The sequence below is a fragment of the Marmota monax genome, unplaced genomic scaffold (genome assembly GCF_021218885.2).
Source record: "Marmota monax isolate L192 unplaced genomic scaffold, Marmota_monax_Labrador192_F-V1.1 WCK01_AAM20220418_F8-fsc00023, whole genome shotgun sequence".
Lineage (NCBI taxonomy): Eukaryota > Metazoa > Chordata > Mammalia > Rodentia > Sciuridae > Marmota > Marmota monax.
The window spans coordinates 5,240,513-5,262,033 of record NW_026692907.1 but is presented as its reverse complement, the minus strand read 5'-3'; the positions used below and the strand labels follow the sequence as shown (position 1 = coordinate 5,262,033).

The following is a 21,521-nucleotide window of genomic DNA, read 5'->3' as shown; positions in this document are numbered from 1 at the left end:
TACTGTGAGATCAAAAATTTCCTTTTAGAGATTCTTCAACTTTGCTGTTCTGTAATAATATCTATCATAAACCTTTGCCCAAGTTTCCCTGGATTTGTCTTTTTCTTATTGCTGAAGTTCCTGACAGAGTTTATATGGGTATTAACTGTTCTTTTGTTACGATTTACAGTTAAGTATGACATTTGGAGGTTAATCCAATTAACAAAGTTTAACTCTTTTTTTCACATCTATTAAAATGGTCTGTTTTTCTTCCCTCTCATTAAAATGAAGTAATTACAGTGATACATTTTCTGATGTTGAGCCGTCCCTGAAATTTTTACTTGTTCTTGAATTATTTTTAACACTGATTAATTCATTTTCCTAGGGTTTTATTTAATGAGTTTGGACTAAAATCTCTTCAGTGAAATGGTGCTATATTTTTCTTTTATTGAATGATTCTTTTATGGTTTCCATATCAAAATTATACAATTCTCTTTAAATCAGTAGTTTTTCCATCTTTTTCTGTTCTCTGAAGTTCATTAAAACTTGCCTAAAAGATTATTTGGTAGAGAGCAAGAAGAAAGGTGGTAGTAGGGTAGTGGTAGAGAGAGGGTAGAGTGGGTTTAGGCCTTTTCATGACCTGTTGGCATATTTGGCTTCTTGTTTCTTCCTCAATTAGCATGGTAATTTTACATTTCTATTCAATTTTGCCAGTTTTCCCTAAATTTTCAAATTTATTGGCACAAAAAACTTATCAGAACATTTTCCTAGATTTTTGAGAACATGAAACTATTTCTAATTTTGTCTCTGTTCTTTTCTTTGTGTGCACATGCTCCCCGTGTATGTTTGCACTCATTTTTACTGGTTTCTTTTTTCTTGATAAGTTCTGTCAAAGTATAATCTAATATTAATAAGCCTACTTCAGTTGAGGGTTTTGGTAGTATTTGGTTAAGATCTTCATTCCTTTTTCTGGAATCTCCAGGGTTTGGGCTACTTTTTAGCAGCATTAGCTGGATAGTTAAAATATACACTTTTTAATTGGAGTAGATTAATCTAAGTGCATTAATTATATTTCTTGATCTATTTTGCACTTTTGCCATTATAATTTATATAGTTTCTCTACTTGTATTTTGTCTTCTTTCTCCTCCTCCTCATTTTTAAAAATGTTTTTCCATTAAAAGTCTCCCTTCTATCAGTCAAAAAGTTAAATATCCTTATTTCTTTTCTTTTTAGTGCATATGGTCAAATTTTGATATCTACAATTAACTAAGTCTAATGTTATTCAAAAATTCTACCTTGCTCCTCAATAATATAAAGACCTGCAAAGAATTTCCAGTAGCACTCTCCCTCTATCTTCCATATTATTAGGTAATATTGTAATTCCCTTAAACTTCTCCAAGTTAGTAATCCTCACAGTCAATATTTATTCAGATTTCCCGATTGCTTTATTAATTCCTTTGCTCACCCTTGTTCCTTATATCACACTTCATTACTAGTTCAATTTCTTTTTACCAAAGTGCATCATTTTGGTATATTTCAGCAAGGTCTGTGAATACTAAATGCATGGACTTGCATTCTAAGAATATCTTGGTTTCTCTCTCACCCTCGAGTGATAATTTAGCTGGACTAGAATCTTCATATTGACAGCTTTCTTTCCTCAGTGTTTCAAGGTACTCTCTACCTTCTCCACCAGCTACTGTACTAATGAGAAACACATTCCCAGTCTGGTTTCTGTCCTCAGTTGACTATCTTTTTCTCATGCAGCTTTTACATTTTTATTTGACTTGTTCTTACATATTACAAACCACATGTGTGGATTTACTGTTATTTCTCATTATTGAGGCTGATGCAACAAAAAGATTCATGTCCCATTTCAATTTTTGAAAAGTCTTGACTATTGTCATTTGAATAGTGACTCCTTTTCATTGTTCTTTTTCTTCTTTGCTTCCTGAATATGCTGTCCCTTTTCAATCCACCCTGTCTCTTAACCTCTCTCATTATTTTCTCTATTTTAATCTCTCTACTATACTTGGGTGATTTTCTCGGATCTAACTAATTTATCAGTTTCCTTTTTTCTGTATCTAATATGCTTTTCAGTTTCTACATTATTATTTTTTTTGTCTGTGTGTGTATGTGGTACTGGGGATTGAACCCAGGGCCTTGTGCATGCAAGGCAAGACTCTACCAACTGAGATATATATATATATATATATATATATATATATATCCCCAGCCCCATCTACATTAATTTTTTATATCAAGAACTATAATTGGGCTGGGGATGTGGCTCAAGCAGTAGCATGCTCGCCTGGCATGCGCTGGGCGCTGGATTCGATCCTCAGCACCACATAAAAATAAAATAAAGATGTTGTGTCCACTGAAAACTAAAAAATAAATATTAAAAAATTCATTCTCTTTCTCTTTAAAAAAAAAGAACTATAATTATGATTTCTATAACTTCTTCCACCTATTCCTAAATCTGCCTAATAGCTTTTAATACTCAATTTCTTTGAAAACTTAAAAAACACACTTATTCTAAATTCCTTTTCATATAACTCTATTGTTTGATCCCCCTACTAGCTGCATCTCCTGTGCATGCTGTGGTGGCCCATCACCTTGCATGGTTTTGTTTTGGGCTATAAGCCCCCCCTTTTTAAAAATTTGTTGTTTTTAGATATACATGACAATAGGGTGTATTTTGACATATATATAGGGGGTGCAACCCATTACAGTTTTGATCCAATTCTTGTGGTTAAACATGATTTGGAGTTACATTGGTCTTGTATTCGTATACAAGCATAGGAAAGTTATGTCTGATTCATTCTACTATCTTTTTTCTCTGCCTCTTCCCACTCCCTTCATTCCCCTTTGTCCAATCCAATGAACTTCTGTGCTTCCTCTCCTTACCCTCCCTTGATATAGCTTAGTATCCACATATAAGAGAGAACATTTGTCCTTTGTTTTTTGGGACTGACTTAAGAGGGTCCTGTTTTCTTTGCAGACATAGGTTCCAGAGGTTTTGGACACAACTTCACAGAATTATTTCAGGTTTGCCTTTAGGAGGAAGATTTGAAGTTCAAGTTCTAGTTTTGGCTTTGCATCTCTGGATTATACAGGTTGAATGAATTTAGATCCCACATTGATGCTGGGTTTTTGAGTTTATGATGTCTCATATTTGAGAAATCAAGCTCTTTCAATTCTCTTGCCATAGTCAGACAACAAAATGTCTTGCTCTTTCTCTGGGAGAGTGTGCAATTTCTTTCTAGAACTTATTTTACAGATAGAACATCATTGTGTGACTCTGGACTTCATGTTCATAGCTCAATGACAGCTCCCCCTTCAGATGAAGCCTGTGGCTCAGACTTGCCTGTGACTCAGACATCAAATCCCCAACTGCCCAATCATTAAGTCCTTTCTTTATCTGGTCTCAATTTCCCTTGGAGTCCCTTGACTACAGTATTCCTTAGCAACTTTTACTGTGGGTTTTCTCACTGTAACTGGCACCGGGGATTTTACATTATTGATTTCCACGTGAGCTATGTAATCTTTGTGCAGTACTTTGCACGGTTATATTTCATCTAGACTTCCTGTGCTTTTAAAGGAGAGATGTGTGTGCCTTCCATGTCTGCTTAGGTCACAGTATTGGCCAGACACACTTACATTACTTTCTAATGAGAAAAAAATACAAAGAGTTTTAAACTGTGCTTAAAGAAATGTTTTATTTTAAATAACCTTTTTTTTGTCTGTGCTTCTCAGTGCTGAATTTGAAGAACCACATAATTATGAGGCAACAATTTCATATCGGAGACACTCTGGCAACTCCATTAACCTGTGCACTGCAATAGAAATTGCTGATTGTAAGTCTGCTAAGCCAATTAATATTGTAACCCTGTGTGGAATAAAAATGTGTCAAAAATGGTATTTTTCCCTCTGGCAAAGTGTAAGTTAAAAAAACTCACAGCCATTCTGTTCTACCATCTCATTTCTTTTTATTTTTTGCCATGTCTGATCTCTTAAAAAAATATAAAGAAGTCCAGTTGGGCATCAGTGCTGTTTACAATTCCTATTACTGCCTTCTTCCCTCCACCTTTCCTCCTCCTCCTCCTCTCCTCTCCTCTCCTCTCCTTTCCAATTGACTTAGCTGCTTTGCTTTTTGTAGATACGTAGGAGAAAAAAAATCAAGATATAGTGATTCATATTTTTTCCTTCTCCTATAGAAACCTCATCTTTCTTTTTGTGGTGTCTTTCTTGAAGTTCCCTCGTTACTCAGAACATGGAGATGGAGATAAGAGACCATGAGAATTAGGCAGTTGTGTTCAATCCAAATAGAAGAAGGGAATTTATTTAATGGATCTGACCACTGTTTCAGAGTTAAGTCTTCCCACCTCTGATATTGACAACAATATTCAAGCTTTTTGTGAAAAAATGGAGACTCTCTTACCCTCTTAGAAGAAGCAGGGAATCTTAACATTTCTGCAAATTTAATGTCTGTTTCTGCCTAAAGAATCTCTTAGTTATCTGCAAAATCATAAATATTAGTGCCAGAATAAACACAAGTGATTGCCAAACCTGTACTATGGACTATAGTTCTGTATTAGGTCCTGTGTACATGTCTGTAATAGAATGGTTTTATCACTCACTGTTAGAGACAGGAAACTGAAGATCAGAGGTTGAGCTGGACAAGATCATATATGCTGTATCTTGTAGAGCAACAGTTGTAAGCAAGGTCAACCTCCCTCAAAATCCCACCTTCTTTCCACAGTTTTATGCTGCTTCTCTTTCACAGAAGTGTGGCTTTTCTGGAAGGAAGGTTAAAGAGAGATCATCTAGTCTCATTAATTTATTACACAGAACAATAAGCTCGAGACTTGGGAAAAGGAAGCCATTTTCTTGGGAAATTCATGAAGGAAGAATGAGGACCCTATTGACATTTTCCTTCCCTTGCCCAGGAAATAAGAGATTAGAGAAGTACTAGAAAACTCCTTCTCTCCTCAACTGGGCAGAGTTAGGATTTTCCCTATGTTTTATAAAATGCTAGATAAAGGAGAGGAACTCCTGTACCCCGTTGCTCCCAGAAGGCAATGCTGCCTATATATCAGTGTATTGAGCATCCCATCTTGGAGCAGGGCTCTTCACTTTCTAGAGTTCCCTCAGATCTCCCAAGGATCTTGTCCAGTTACAGATTCTGATTCAGTAGCTCTGCAATGTGGCCTGAGATTTCCTGGTGATGATGATGATGCTGGTCTAGAGACCACACTTTGGATAGAAAGGCTTGGTGCCCCATTTGGGCTAAATTCCAACTGTATGCCCTTCTGCAAGGCCAAAAGGTATACAGAGACAAGGGGATGCTCCAATCAGAGCCTGTACCTTCTCTCTCTGGATCACATGAGACTCCCCTACCCTAGAATCCAGCCCTGTGCAATGACTCCCCCACTCCTGATTGGGTCTTCTCAGGAAAGACTGGGCTTCAGGGAAAGCTTTTGGGATGGGGAGAGGTGGATGGAGCTTGGATTCATGCAAGGGTCACTCATGGTACAGGGTGAAGCTAAGAACCGAGTATGGGAAATGGGGCCAGAGATCTGCATTTATTCTCTCCAGGCCACAAATCTTAACGGTGAGACGTCCAAGGGACATCATTTTAGATACCCAAAGCTGGAGTCACTGAGGCAGGCCCTTGTTCATTCTTTCACTGAAAGATCCTGGGTTGTGCATCATGAACAGGGCTCTGCTGCCAAGGAGCCGAGTATTTATGGTTGAAAATAGAAAGGGCTCAGAAAACAAGCCCCTAATCGCATTGGGAGGTAACAGAGCAAGAGGAAGGAGGGGTTGGGGAAGGGATGGTGGCTAGGGCTTCCCCTTTCAGAAGGGCATCTTTGTGGGAGACAAGAATAAATCTGCTAGGCCTGAAGAATCTGAGGAACTATAGCCTGGGATCAAAAGTGTGTGGTGTGTCCCTTACCCTTCCTTTCTCTAAAGAGCCACCATATAACACCCTCCAGGAAAACGAGAGAAGATAGCTAAGTGGAGCTATTTCACCCCAAACTGTGCTTCTTCATCTGTTTTATTAGTTTCTTCCATCCTCCTTATGCCCCTGGATGACACATGAACCTTAATTTTTTTTTTTCATCTAGAAATTGGGTATACTATTTTTATTGTGGAGTTTTTGAGTGTTTGATAAAATAAGACATTGAAATCTAGTGAAACCCTGCTTCTAGGAAGATGGAGCCCATGTATTTTCCCCCTTCCTTCCTGCTAAGTATAGTTTTTAAAATGTGGTCATTATATATGTATAAAATATATGAAAAATAAACATAAGAAGACAAGAAGACTCTGAAAGGTAGAAGAAGATGGACATTGAGATCAGTGAAGGAGGATAAGGTGGTGAGTTTCTTAAGTTTTCTTCTTTCAAAAGCTGGAGAAAGGTAAAATTGTCTAGGTGTGGGAAGGTAAAGTGTTTCCAGTCAGATTTGATCCAAATAAGACTACAACAAGATATAATTAAACTGTTAAAATCAAAGACACAGGGGATTCTTAAAACAGCAAGAAAAAAAAGTAAATCACAAAAAAAGGAGCTCCAATATGTCTAGCAGTGGTTTTCTAAGCAAAAACCTTACAAGCCAGGAAGAGAATGGATTGAAATGAAAAATTGTGAGGGGAAAAAAAAACCAAAAACAAAAACAAAATTACCAACTAACAATACTTGACCCAGTACAGTGTCTTTCAGAAGAGATAGACTTTCCCAGGCAAATAAAAGCTGAGGAGATTCTCCACCACTAAACTTGTCTTACAAGGAATGCTAACGGGAGTTCTTCCAGCAGAAAGGACACCCATTAGTAACATGAAAACATATAAACTTAATGGTAAAAATTTACTGGTAAAATAAATGCACAACAAATTCAGAATTATCTAATACTGTAATGGTGGGGTGTGAATCACTTTTATCTTTAGTATGAAGGTTAAAAGGCAAAATGACTAAAAACAACAATAGCTATAACAATTTGATAGAGGTGTGGAATATAAAATATGTAACTTGTAATAACAAAAAAATCAAAATGTGGAAGAGTTAATAAAATTAAGGGACTTTTTTGGCAATCAGTTATAATGGAAACAATATGAAATTTATGAAAAAAAATAAAAACAGAACTATATGATGCAGTATTCCCACATCTAGATATTCCTCCAAAGGAAATAAAATCAGTATGAAGAAGAGAGATCTGCCTTCCACGTTCATTGCAGCGTTGTTCACAATAACCAAGATATAGATCGACCTAAGTGTCCATCAAGAGATGAAGAGATAAAGTAAATATGTAATATATTCAGGATGAAATGCTATTCAGCCTTAGAAGGAAATTCTGTCATTTATGATAATGTGAATGAACCTGGAAGACATTATGTTAAGTAAAATAAGCCAGACCTGGAAAGATAAATACTGCATTATTCTTGCTTATATGTAGAATCTACAGTGAGTCTCATGGAAGCAGAGAGTATAATCAATGATATTCCCAGCAGCAGGCGTAGGAGGAGGTCAGGGAGACATTGGGTCAAAGGAAACAAAATTTTAGTTCGAGAAAATAAATTCTAGAGATCTACTTTACACTGTGGTGACCACAGTTAATAACAATACATTGAATACTTTAAAAATGGTAAGAGTAGATTTTAAGTGTTCTCACCTCAAAAAATATAGGAGATAATATGTTCATTAAGTAGTTTGATTAAGCCATTTCACAAAGCATTTGCATACCAAAATATAGTGCTGTGTATCCTAAATATATACATTTTTTACTTTTTAATTAAAAAATCATAAAGTAAATATCTCAAGCTGCAATCTAAGATCTTACCTAAAGTACATAGAAAAATAAGAGCGAAGTAAATCCAAAGCAGAGAGCAGAAAAGAAACAACAAAGATAAAAGAAGTAAATGGAATTAAAATAAGAAAGATCAAAAAAAAAAAGAAAGATCAATGAAACCAAAACTTTGTTCTTAGAAAAGATCAATAAAATTGACAAACCACTAGCAAGACTGACAAAGAAACAAAGAAAAAAGATACAAATATCAAAAATGAAACAGGGATATCATCACAGATCCTGTAGACATCAAAAGAATAATAAAGGAATATTATAAAGAACTGCATACATATAAAATTTGACATTTTGAGGTAAAAATGGAGTAATTCCTTTAAAAGCTCAAACTATCACCTCACCCAACATAAATCATTTGAGTAGTCCTGTAACTCTTGAAAATTGATTGCATAATTTGAAAAATCTCCCCCTCCAATTATCCTAGTCCAAGTGACTTCACCAGAAAAATACTAACATTTAAAGAATTATATACCAATTCTATGTGATCTTTTCCAGAAAAATGGAAAACATTTCTTGATTTATTTTATAAAGTGAGTATTATCCTGATACAGAAACTAGACAAAAGCCAATTAAATAAGAAAACTTCACATTCTTTATGAGTTTCATAAAAATCCTTAACAAAATATTAGCAAACAGAATTCAGAAGATTTTAGAAGGAATTGCATGCCATGACTAAAAGTGTCTTATTCCAGAAATGTAAACTGGTTCAATACTGAGAAGTCCATTCACAAAATCTACCATATTGACAGATGGAGAATAAAAATCATATAAAATCTATGCAAAAAATGGATAAAATTCTACCCCCATTCATGATACAAAAATTCTTGAAAAATTAAGAGGGGAATGTCCTCACCTTGATAAAGCACATTTACACACACACACACACAAAAAAAAAAAAAAAAAAAAAACTACAGCGAAGCATGATGCTTAACCACAAATACTGAAGGCTTTATCCCCAAATTGGGAGCAAGGCAAGAATAGCATCTCTCACCACTCCTATTCAACACAGAGCTGAGAGTTGTAGCCAGTAAAATAAGGTAAAGCAAGGAAATAAAAGACATTCAGATCAAAAGTGAAGAAATAAAAACTGCCTTTCTTTGGAGTGACATGATTATCTAGGTAGAAATTCCTAAGGAATTTACAACCTCCCTTTCCTAAAAATCCCTCCTAGGGACTAATAATTGAGTTCAGCAAGGTTGTATGATACAGTTTTATTTTTATATCTTAGCAGTGAACACGTGGACACACTAAAATTGAAAAATACAATACCTTTTACAATGGCTCAGAAAAAAGACAGACTGAAATCTAACACAGCATGTATAAGACATAAATGCTGAAAACTGTAAAATTTGGATTAAATAAATCAAAGTGTAAGTGAATGAAAAGACATATCCTGCTTATGGATTAGAAGACTCAATACAGTAAAATTGACAAGAGAAAATTTCAATTCTCCCCTCGAGATACACAGGTTTAACGCAATTGCAATAAAAATCCCAGCAAGATGTTTTGTAGAAATAGACAAGATTATTCTTAAATGCGTATGGGAAAGCAAAGGAACTGAAACACCTAAAAACAGTTTTGAAAAAGAAAGATAAGGAAACATCAGTCTACCCAGTTTCATGACTTACAGCTACAGTAATCATGACTGTGGCATTGGCAGGGAGACACATAGAAATCAATGGTAACTCAGAAATAGACCTATGCCAATATGACCACTTGATTGTTTTCTTTATGAAGATGCTAAAGCAATTCAACAGAGGAAAGATAGCCTTTGAACAAAGTGTTGTAACAACAGAATATCCATAGATTAAAACAAAAACAAAACAAACCTAAACCCTTGAGCTAATTTTTACACCTTATCCAAAAGTTAAATGAAAATGAATCTTTCTTCCTTGACTTGTCCACCAAGGAAGGTGAGGAATCTAAATGATATCTTTAAATAGCAGGAGAGGATGAGGTGTTTGGCTTTTACTATCACCACTGAGCCCAGCCCTGCACGGGGCCTTTGTGAGTCTTGCCCATCCTTACAGAACTCAGCCTCCGGTGTACAGGCTTCTTGTTATTCTGGAAGCTCTCAGAATTGTCCTCAGAGGTCACCTGGGCCAGTGCTTTCTGGACTGTGCTTCTGAGACCCCAGAGATTCCTTCAAATGATGAAGTTCTGATTATGTTCCTGAGTAATAGTTCATTTAAATAAACAAATCCATGATTAGAAGAAAGTTAAGTCATTTCCAAATTGAGTGACCTGGGGCAAGTATTTTACTTCTCTGTGTGTTCCCCCATAAGTAAAGAAGGAGTATGAGCAGCAATTGTCATAAGAGTTGAGTAGAATAGTGCACTTAAATACTTAGCGTAGTGCCTGCTAGCTATATGCATACAAATGATAGCTGCTTTTTATTATTGTTTTTATAATATTAGAAAGAGTCATCTCATCTACTGGTCTAACAGAGTGAAGGGACTTTTCCAAGGTCACACGGGGAGTTAGTACATGTAGAATTAGCTGTGGGCCTCCCAGACATGACCATGTTGTGACATTAGTAGATGGAGGGTGGCTAAGGACCCTCTTCTGACATTTGCCCTTCCTCTGCCAGTCAAGGCAAAGCTATTCCATGGAGAGACAGTTCTATAACTCAGTATAGAGTGAGCCAGGACTGGGCTTGAGTCATATCCCCTTGTTAAATCTCCTAGTTCTTTCCTGACCCCTTGGGATACAGCCTTTTTGTACCTTGGAGTAGGTTTGTATTGCATAGCGTACTATTGAAGAGTCCCTACTTTGTTAAAATATTTAACATCATGAATATGTTTTCAAGGGAATGTGTATTATCTCTGTTTACTAGACATAGCAATTAAGGTGTCTCTGAGCCTTGGTTTCATAGTTCCTAAAGCAGAATAAATAGTATTTTCTACCCCCCCCCCCCCGGTGGCTAGGGAAAGCAAATGAAATCACAATTTTTTCTTTAAAAAAAAAACAGATAAATAAATTGAAGGAGATTATCATTTTTTAAATTTGTAGACCAAATCCATACTAGGAAAAGATATGGGGCAAACTGTATCGTAAGGAGACTTTTTTTTGAGGGGGGGTGGTACCTAGGAATTGAACCCAGGAACACTCTGAACACTGAGCCATATCCCAGCCTTATTTATTTAACACAGGGCCTCACTAAGTGGCTGAGGCTGGCTTTGAACTTGCAGTCCTCCAGCCTCAGTCTCCCAAGCTCCTGAGATTGCAGGTGTGTACCACTGTGCCTGGCAAGGAGATTTTTTTTTTATTTTTATTTTTTTTTTAGTTGTAGATGGACACAATACCTTTATTTTATTTATTTATTTTTATGTGGCACTGAGGATAGAACCCAGTGCTTCATATGTATGAGACAAGCACTCTGCCACCCCACCACAATCCCAACCCAGCAAGGAGTTATTTTTTGAAAATATTAATAGTTTAAAATTTTAAATCGAGGAGTGACAGAATAGAATTTTTTTTCATGTAAAAATCAGTGAAAATTAAAGTGTACCCAATATGAAGTACATATTACTAATTATCCTTGCAGAATTTTAGGTCAGTGTGACAAGAATCATGTGCTGACAATTCCTAAGGAAAACCTGGATTCCATTAATTGCATTATGAATTATGTGTTTGCAAAAATGAAAGCTTAGAAATACAACATGTTGTTTGGTCAGCTTTAGGATTCTAGCAGCAAGAAAGAAATGAAACAGAAGTCCTGCTTGTCACAAACACATTCTTTAATAGCAGAGGAAGAACTTGCATAAATAACTTCTAAGCAAAACAAAACTAAAAATCCCCCAAATAAGCAATTTTGTGAAAAAACACGTCACTTTTTATAGAACCCCTGATGTTCTACTAAGTAGGTAACATCTAATATCATCCCCTTTAATTTCTTCATGAACTTGGTACCAGTTTGCCCAGTTTCACAGATGGACAAGGTAAGGCTCAAAGAAATGAAGTAATTTGTCTGAAATCCCCCAGGTAGGAAGTGGCAGGACTGAATTTGAACCCAAATTCTTGTCATTACTTATATTTGTTAATACAATTATTAAGTGTCATTTAAATAAATCCAAAGAGGTATCAGAAAAATCAAAAGATATTTGAGCCTTAATGGGCAGGCTCCTCTTCAAGCAGTGTTTCAAAAATAGTTCACTTTGGGACATGATATGAGTTCATTTTGTCAAAGTGGCATTTAGGCACTTTTTTCTTTCAAGTTTGCCTTCTAAAGTGCTACCTTTAAATTTCAGTGCTTTCTCTTAGGCATGGACTATATATCTATTTAGTAAACCAAGAAACTTAAAATGGTTCTGTATGCTTTTATCAACTATAAATTCCATGTTAGAAATTCCCACAGAAATTAAAACCATGATCGGTGACCCTAGAATTTCCCAAACTGTGTAGACAGAGCCTCGTATAGATCGATGCTCTGAAGGTTGATATAACTGAACTTTGCCATCTTGCGTCATTGCTTTAATCATGAGTACTGTAAGAAATGGCTGGGCAAACTGACCTGAGATAATTTTTTATGTTATTTCAGCAACTTATGAAGTTGAAATTGAAGAACTCCAAAAGGTACAGTTTCCTCTCTCCTTACCACTGTGACAATTAAGAGTAAACGAGTCTGCAAGGTTGATTCTAGAGCACTTTCTTTGGTGAAAGTGAAGGTCCTAGTTTTTGGGTTTACCCTTTGTCAGGCTTTTCCAGAATCCAGTGGCTAAGGGAAGAGTCCCTTGGCCAATCCATTTCTTTATCTTGTGTTTTTGAGAAACTGTCCAGATCCCAAGGCATACTTAGGGGCTCCTGTTGGGCATGGTAAAGGTGCCACCTTAGAGGTGATATAGCATTTGATGAAGGCCATGCAGAACCAGAGTTCCTGGCTTTGTGATCTTGAATCTCCATGGCCTCACCCATAAAATGGGGATGATAAAGCACCCACATCTGGAATCCTTGTGTGGATGAACATAAGGTAAGTATCGGTAAAGAGTTTGTTAGCAAGTCTCTAGAACAGAGAATTCACCTTAGTGAGCCTCAGTTGTGTCCTCTATAAAATGGAGTCATCCATCTCCCTGGAGACAGGAAGCATATGCCTTGTTACTGTATCTACAGTAGTAGATGCCCAATAAATAAATGGAACTATACTTATCTCCCTGAATGGGTGAGGGAACCAAGTCAAAGTGTGTAAGCACTCAGCACAGTGCCTGGCTCACAGTGGGTGCATACCTAGTGTCTTCATGGTGCCAGTTAATGTCCTATCTTGTCCTTACAGTATTCATTTAGTCTACATCCTTTATCTCTCTTTCTTGGTTGTCTTATACTTTCTGATGAGGATTATTTATTTGTGGGTACATTCTGTAGCTAGAAAAATACAAATGACTATCATTCTTATGAGCAAGAGTAGAAGCAATCTATAAAAGTGCTTCACCTAAGCCACACAGTAGTGTATGCCTGTACTCATGGTGACCTGGGAGGCTGAGGCAAGAGGATCACAAGTTTAAGGCCAGCTTAGGCAATTTAATGAGGCCCTGTTTCAAAAAAAAAAAAATAGGGATGTAGGTCAGTGATTGAGCACCCCTAGGTTCGACACCCAGTACTGGGAAAATAAATAAATAAAAACTTCAGCTACCTGGTAACATCAACATATGACAAAACACCCTGCATAAGAGAGCCCTGCATATGACCAAGTCTCATAGCTTTCAAGTTAAAAGGCATGAAAGTATTTTTAGTTTTTAACCCTCAGATATGGTTTACATTCATCTCTATGTTTAAGCTTGGTGAGCGGCATCTGATATCATTGTTTTTGTTTGTTTATTGTTGGCTCTGGGAACAGAACCCAGAGCCTCATACATGGTAGGCAAGTTCTCAACCACCGAGCCACATCCCCAGCACCTGGTTTCATCCATTCTTACTGCCTTGGAGTAGCCTTGACTGTAGGGTCAGTGGACACAACTCAGTCTCTTTCGAGAAGCTCCGGGCCCTTGGAGAAGAGCTTGTTGTCTTCACACTAAACCACTGCAACTCTGCTGTCTGTAATTGTTTTCTTTCTGACAATTACCATTTCCATCTGCTGTCAACACCTCTGTGTCTTTCATCTGGCCAAGACCCTGTACCAAGGCCCTGCTGTGAGCCAAGCACTTTTGCATATGTGGTAGCACTATGAGCTAGGATCACTGCTTCCATGCTACAGATGGGACCCTGAAGGCTTGAGGAGTTAAGGAACCTGTAAACAATGTAGCAAAGGTGGAAAACAACCTCCATCTAACTGGTCCTCCTGCCAGTGCTAGAATTATATATAAAATCAGAACCAGCAGGCCCTGCATGAATGCCTACAGGGCTCTCCTCAGAGGAGCACACGTGAGCTAGTACACCTGGATTTCGTGGTGGCATTTCAGATGCTTATTTTCCGTTTTCTTCAGGGTTCTTGGAGAGATTCCAAGTAATTTATGGTATCAGTTATGTGACCACTGAATAAATGATGGTCTATATTGTTATTAGTGGGACATAATTTTAATGGAGCCAAATATAGATGAGAGAGCTGAGTTTGGGCCAGAGGGTATGGTCAGTCAGGAAGCAATCCCAGCGTTCCTGGCACACCTGCCTGTACCCATGGTGCCCACGGAAACCCTGCTTAAATACCACAAATGCATATTTCCTCACATAATTCAGAAGTTCTTTATTTTACAACTGCATCCCTAAAAAGGTTTACAGAGAACACTTTAATTTTCCATCAAATCCTGCATCCCCAGGCATGCTCTGAAAGCTTAGAATGCTTATTTTCTTTTCTGATTGATCATCAGCCCCGCAGGCAGTACTTCATGAAACTCTCCGTGATACACTTTGTGGTGATTGACTTCCTTGGCTCTGTACTGAGCTCGTGCCCCTGCCCCCCACCCTTTGGTCCAGCCTCCTAATGATCTTTAGCTGTACAATAGAACCTAATTTGGGTGGATTTATGAAAAAAAAATGACTTATTTTCCTCTGTACTTTCAGCCTTGGAAGAGTTTTCTCCATCAAGAACTTAGGTGAGTTTTTATCTTCAAAAGGAAAACATTGATTGGCCTAGCCACTGACCCTCTCATGACTAAGCTAGTTTTCCTCTCTGGGCCAGCTGGGTCCTGGGCCTGACCTGACTCGGTTTCCTCTTGAAGGTATCTGGTTACAGTAGGGGCTTGGTTATACTATCTCTCTCATTCCAGCCCATGCTGCACACACTCAGCAAACTAGTTGATAGGGCAAAAAGGAAGAATTGAAGTCAGGTTGTCATACAGCACAGAAGGCCAGGATGTTAGGGCAGCAGAAACTGTGACTGCTTGGGAGAATCAGGGAAAGATTCTCAGATAAGACATTGTAGACAAATCAAGAGGGTCTTTTTTTTTTTCTTTTCTTTTTTTTAATGGTGTCTTATAGTTGTATATATTGATGGGATTCGTTGTTATATATTTCTACATGCACACAATATCAAAACACAATTTGGCCAATATGACTCCCCAGCACTTCCCCCCCACACCTTCCCTATCTCCTACCCCTCCTCTACTGAATTCCCTTGGATTTTTAGGAGATTTATGCACTTTCTTTTCCTTTTCCTCTCTAGCTTCTGCATAGGAGAGAAAACACAGGGCCCTTGATGTTCTGAGTTTGACTTATTTTGCTTATCATGATGGTTTCTAGTTCTGTCCATTTTCCTGCAAATGCCATAAATTCATTTTTCTTTATGGCTGGGAAAAAAACTCCATTGTGTATATATACCACATATTCTTTATCCATTCATCCATTGATGGACACCTAGGCTTGTTCCATAGTTTGGCTAATGTGAATTGTGCTGCTGTAAACATGGGTATGCATGTATCACTGTAGGAAGACGCCTTTAATTAAGAAGGATCTTGTATTTGTCAGCAGCATAAGATGAATACAGCATGTCTGAAAAAATAAACAACTAATGAAAAAGGAGAGTTGCTCAAAAGGGGTGGTGGGTCTTGCTGCAGTCTGGCTGGGCACAAAATCACCAAGCCACCACAAAGCCTTGTAGATTCAAACAGCAACTCCTTATTCCCAAACTCTCACCGACCTCTACCCACACTTCCCGTGAACACCCTGCCTCCACTCGGCTCCGCGCACCAATTCTCTCAGAACCCCACGAGAACTCAACAGGAACTCCAAAGGAGCAGGCGCCTGAGGCAGCAGGATACGCCCTAATCCCAGCAGGATCCGCCCTAATCCCTGAGCAGGGTCACCTTTCAACCCAAAATGCCATGCGTCATTCCTACTTGGCTATGGCTCTCAGCATCTTCCCCCTTCTGTTTAATTAAACAACAAGCAATGTGGCTTAGGGACAGTGCCTGTTAGGTTGTCCAATTCAACATATGGTCCTTACCCGTCATCTGATGAGCTGACCTCTAGGCGTCAGCCTCCTGTCTTAGGTTGGTACCGCTGCAATTGGATCATACCCGTCACTGACTACCGGTCCAGCATAACAGCCATACTTGTGGATAGGCCTATGCACCAGTGGGGGGGGTGAGGTTCTTTGCCTCACCTCTGTTGGCCCCCAAATTTGGCCTTGGTGCCAGTGTGGGGGGGTGAGGTTCTTTGCCTCACCTCTGTTGGCCCCCAAATTTTAGACCATCACTAGCAGAAGGGAGGAGGATACCTGGACTGTGATTTAAGCTAGCTGCCTGCAGAACTTACCTGGACTGTGATTTACCTGGACTGTGAGTTAATCTATTGAGACACTGCTTTATCTGGATTGAGACAACAAACTGTATCTTTGCTAACGGTGTCACTGCTGGTATAATTTTTCCAAGGGCTTCTTGCATGGAGCCATCAATTGGCTTGGTATTGTGGCATTTTGCATCTTCCCCTTCTGCTTGTAGCAGATTATTTATGGTGTTTGTGTAAAAACCACTATGGTCGTTATTTAAATTAAACAAAAGGGGGAAATGTTAGGGTCTGTAAACAAGTCAAGATGGCGCCTGGCATTTTGCAGAGGGAGTGGTTTGTGTAGTAATGCCAGCGAGCCATTAAGTGTGGAGATTCCTTATTGGTTGACTGCTGTATCTAGTTTATGTTAATTAAGATAAGCTGTGTGGAATGTATATATACCCCTCCTGTCCTACAATAAATGGCTCCCACTCCTGCTGTATCAATGTACACAAGTTGCTCGTCACCCCCCGGTTATTTTGCTGCAGCCGGACTGCGGCAGGGTCTGGATAATTATGAATCTAGACTTGAGCAAAACTGGGGGGAAAAAGCAAAGAGAGATGGGATTGGAAAGAAATTTAGGAGCCAGGCCTGGGTTTTATCCTATAACCCATGAGGAGTTTAGTGATTTTAAGCAGGAATTGACATTCCAGCATTGATTGGAGCAGGCAGGAACTCAGGGAAGCTGTCTCTATGGTTGATCTGATCCTGTCCCTCCTTATTAAAAAATAAAATAAGTCTTTCAGTTTTCTCCTTTAATTTAGGATTGAGCTGCCATCTGACACTCTAATCTCCACTTTTTCCTTCGTGTCTGTTTGTACTTCAGCCCTAAACATGAAAATCCAGATAGAAGAATGAAGGAAAAAGGGCCGTGTGATCTGGAGCCTCAAACAGAAAAAGATCCACATACAAACAGTCCTTCCAAGGTATCTGTGTCGAGGGTTCCTGGTCAAATGGCATAATTCAGACGTGCAGAAGGATCTGCTCAGGGTGGGACATTTTAGAGACTAAGACAAGAATCAGAAGGTGCAGTGGGTGCTGGACTTCTTTGCCAAGGAAGAAATGTGTGAAAACACTGAGCTTCGCCCTCAGCTTTCCACTTATGATTCAGGAGGGAGGCCTCCGCAGGGCTGCAATGAGAGTGGGACCAGCAAGGCACCCAGGGCACAAAAGGTACAGGCACTCACTCTTGGGAACCATCTCTTAGTCCATTTTCTGAACCTATAGACAAAATGCCTGAGACCAAGGAATTTATAAAGTGTAGAGGTTTATTTGGCTCATGGTTCTGAAGCCAGAAGTACAAGAGTAAGACACTGGCATCTGGGGAGGGCCTCACACTGAAGCCTCACATGGCAGAGGACATCATGTGGGAGACAGAACAAGCAAGTGCTTTGGTGATAAAGCCACTCCTTTTAGCCCATGGAGGGACCCAGTTCCTTCTCAAAGCCCCCACCTCCTAATATGGCTAACACAGGGAGGTGGGGATTAAGTTTCCAGTACATGAAATTTGGGAGACACATTCAAATGCTGCTTTTATAACATCCTAGAACAAGGACTTCCTTAAATTCTGTGCCCCATGTCCCTGCTTAGAAGAGTGTTTTCATTTCTGAGTTCAGTCATCTCATTGGAAAAGGCAGGTTTGGAATCCCTCCCAAGCTCCCATCTCCACTCCCATCCCAATTCTACCTTGTTTGTGATGGGGGGAAAAAGGTGCCTGCAAGCACTTGGTAAGACAGAAGATAGCATAAAAATGAAATGTTTCTTTTATTAATATCAGACCTGTAGCTGTTTGGTTGACCACTCCCCCTTCATAGCAGCTGGTGTGGAGGGAGGCTTAAGCAACAGATGCCACCAGGGTGACTCCAGGGCTCAAAACATTCCAGATGTCTGAGATGGGCCTGTCTTTTAAAATCAGGGTACCCCAGCACCATCTGCAGGGCTAGGTTAATCAAACAGCATGTTGGCATTGTGAGCCCAAACTGGTATGTAGGTGCAGAAGGTATGTTGGGTGTTTAGAGAATATCACTGAGAAGCATAATCCATAGAAGAGAGGCTGAGACAGGAAGGTCACAAGTTCAAGGTCAGCCTCAGCAACTTAGTGAGATCCTCAGCAACTTAGCCAGCCACTGTCTCAAAATAAAAAATGAAAAGGAATGGGGACATACCTAAGAGCTAAAGTGCCCCTGGGTTCAATCCCCTGTACCAAAATAATAATAATTCAAAGGATGGAATATGTCACTGATTAGAAAAATACAGGGTCTGGAGTCAGGGGAACAGCATTGGGTGTCAAGGCCAGAGGGAAGGGTCAAGGCCATAAGTAAGTGTTGAGGCTGGAGATCAGGGAAGGGTCGATCAGGAGCATATGAGAAAATCAATATGAAATCCAAGGATATTGACTATGAAAAAGCAGTAGTGTGCCCTTTTTCAGTGCTAGCTATGTGAAAGGATCCAGGTGTAGGGTCAGGGTACCACGAAGGAATCACTTCCCGCTTTTTTGGTGGGGGTGGGGTAGTGGTTTACATTTTTAAATTGTTAAAAGTTACTGTTTTGTTAGAGGTGTGTTAGATGAACGAAGTGGGCAATTTAGCTGGATAGTGTCCTTTGGGGGTCAAATATAAATGATTAGGCAGTAGATACATAATCCGTCATGATTCAAATTGCCTCCTGGGAACATTCCCACAGACAGCCCTAAGAGAATTGGTGTGCTGCTCTTCAAGGGACTGTGTTGGAGGACCATGGTCACTGTGTCTGTGTAAAAGACTGACTTCATTACTTTCCTATTAAAATGACAGGAAGTTAAGAGAATCCCCCTCCTTTTGTTCTTCTCATAATTTGCTCATGATCCCAACAAAGCTCAGGATAATTCATGCTTTCTATCAATTATTTGGCTTTTTCTCAGAACTTTCAAATGTGTTCTCATAGTCAATGCCCACATCCACTTTCTTGTCATGGGAAGGATGCTGATCCCTCTCCCTCTTCATCTGACAACAGAAAACAATGAGGTGGCCAAAAGTGTTCTCTCCCTAGTGTATTTTCCAGCCAGTCTATCCAGATCTTTCTGAAATATGAATCTGATCAGGTTTCTTCCCATAGCTAAGAAATAAATCCCAAATTTTTGTCTTGCCTGTAGGACCCTCAGCTCTCCCAGGTGTGGCTTCCTAACTCAGCCTCATTCTCTTTTTCTACCTCCTCATCTCTCTTCTCCTGTCTCCTCCCCTTTCCTTCAGCCCCTCCCCTCCACAGCTTCTGTACTATCTTTTAAAGACGCTAGCGCTTGTCCACATACTGCACACCTTCACTCACGCTGATTATCTGCCAGGTATCCCTTTACCTCCTCCACAATCTCCTACCTACATTTTAAAAATAGTTTAATAAAATCCTGCTTTATGACATCTTCCCGGCCCCTCCCTGTGCTGTTTCCATGGCCGAGAGCAGTTCTGACAACGCTGCTCACATCACACCCTAATTGGCTGTGTTATCTCCGTACTCAGCAGGCAGGCCCCTCTGTGCCCTGCATCTCTCTGCTTCCAGAGCTTCACGGATTGTCTCACCTTTAGGAAGTATCTGACCAACTCTGGAGAAAGGAAGGGCAGAGAGGTTAAGAAAGAAGAATGGTGGATAGAAAGACAAAATGTCAAGGAAGATATTCCAGCCTCCCTCTGTGGTCCAGAGCACAGGTCCTGGGGTCAACCCTGCCACAGTTGATTACTAACTGGGGGCCCAGAGACCTGTTACTTAACCTCTCTAGACTCTTTATCAAGGGGACTGATAATATTTCTCTCATGAGATGTCAAGATGGTTATATGAGATGGAATATACAAAGAACCTACAGTGTGGTTGGTGCCAGGCTCCCAGGAGTCTGCCTCTGTGCCAGGCATTTACTGGCCATTCAGAGACAAATAAGGACACTGTGTGCTCTTACCTAGCACTAAGTAATGAATAGTAAATAATAGTTATCTACAAGGAATGACTGAATAAAAAACAGCCTTCAGAAGCAGACAACTGATTGGAAATTTACAGCCCTGCAGAACATGTCCTGTTCCATATTTGCAGGTAGATATCTGTAAAGGGACACCTGCAAAAATCCAGATGACCAGAGTCCATGAAGGCCGAAGGAGCATGCCAAATGGGAAACAGGAAACCCTGACTGACATCCTCCAGACAAAGGTCTGCCCGGAGGACATGAAGCTAGCGAGTGGTGAGTGAGTTCACATTCCTGGACTTCAATTGTTTCATTTATAAAATGGATCATCATGTGAACCTTACAGGGGTTTTATGAGGACCAGATCTGACATGTCATATGATAGGTACTCAGCAAATGTTTATTCTTTTCTTCTTTACCTGATGTCTTAGTAACTGACTCATGGAGCCTACACATTGATGACACACTGATATGTAATAATACAGTGTCACTTGGTGATTATTTAGGTTCCATTTTACCTTCATGTTAGTCAAGACTTTTGATTGCAAATACGATTAAAGCATACTCTGTTTAATCAAAAAATTAAAGGTGGTTCACTTAGTAGAAAATCTCTGCATGGCTGGACCAGGGACACAAGCAATACCACGAGGACTCAGTATCACCTTTCTCCTCTGGTTTTGCTCCCATCTGTGGTGACTCTGTTTTCCAGCAGATGGCTTCCAGCTTACAACCTATGTTCTCTTAAACCCAAGAGGAAAACTAGAAAGTTTTATCTTCCCAACAATTGTAAGCTCCAGGATATGAGTTGAAACCCACAATTAGTCCCTGAACCAATCATTAAGTGTATGATGCTCTGATTGGCCCAACCCAGGTCATACCCCTTGGAGCTTGGGATTTTGGTTCTACCAAAATGACAAACCCTCAGATTGGAGAATTCCCCAGGGAAACAAGACAGCTACTTGGTGGTGGGGTGGGGAGTAGAATCTAGGTAGACAGATGTGTCCTCCAGCCCAATAGGCCATGGCTAGTCACTGACTTCCAGTGCTACAGCCACAATGGGAACAGTG

The 21,521-nt window shown here is 39.4% G+C and overlaps 1 protein-coding gene across 6 annotated transcripts in view; it reads left to right on the top strand.

Annotated features, from left to right (window-relative positions):
* Positions 1-21,521, top strand: part of Fyb2 (FYN binding protein 2) — a 99,092-nt gene that overhangs the window by 52,998 nt on the left and 24,573 nt on the right. For all 6 annotated transcript variants that reach the window (XR_009227383.1, XR_009227382.1, XM_046451039.2 and 3 more), the window contains 5 exons: positions 3,736-3,836; positions 12,379-12,413; positions 14,829-14,860; positions 17,359-17,458; positions 20,586-20,730. Coding sequence is in view for 4 of the 6 variants with exons in the window: in XM_046451039.2 (XP_046306995.1) it covers positions 3,736-3,836; positions 12,379-12,413; positions 14,829-14,860; positions 17,359-17,458; positions 20,586-20,730 (413 nt within the window). In the remaining 2 variants the exon portion in view is untranslated. The remainder of the gene's footprint in view (positions 1-3,735; positions 3,837-12,378; positions 12,414-14,828; positions 14,861-17,358; positions 17,459-20,585; positions 20,731-21,521) is intronic.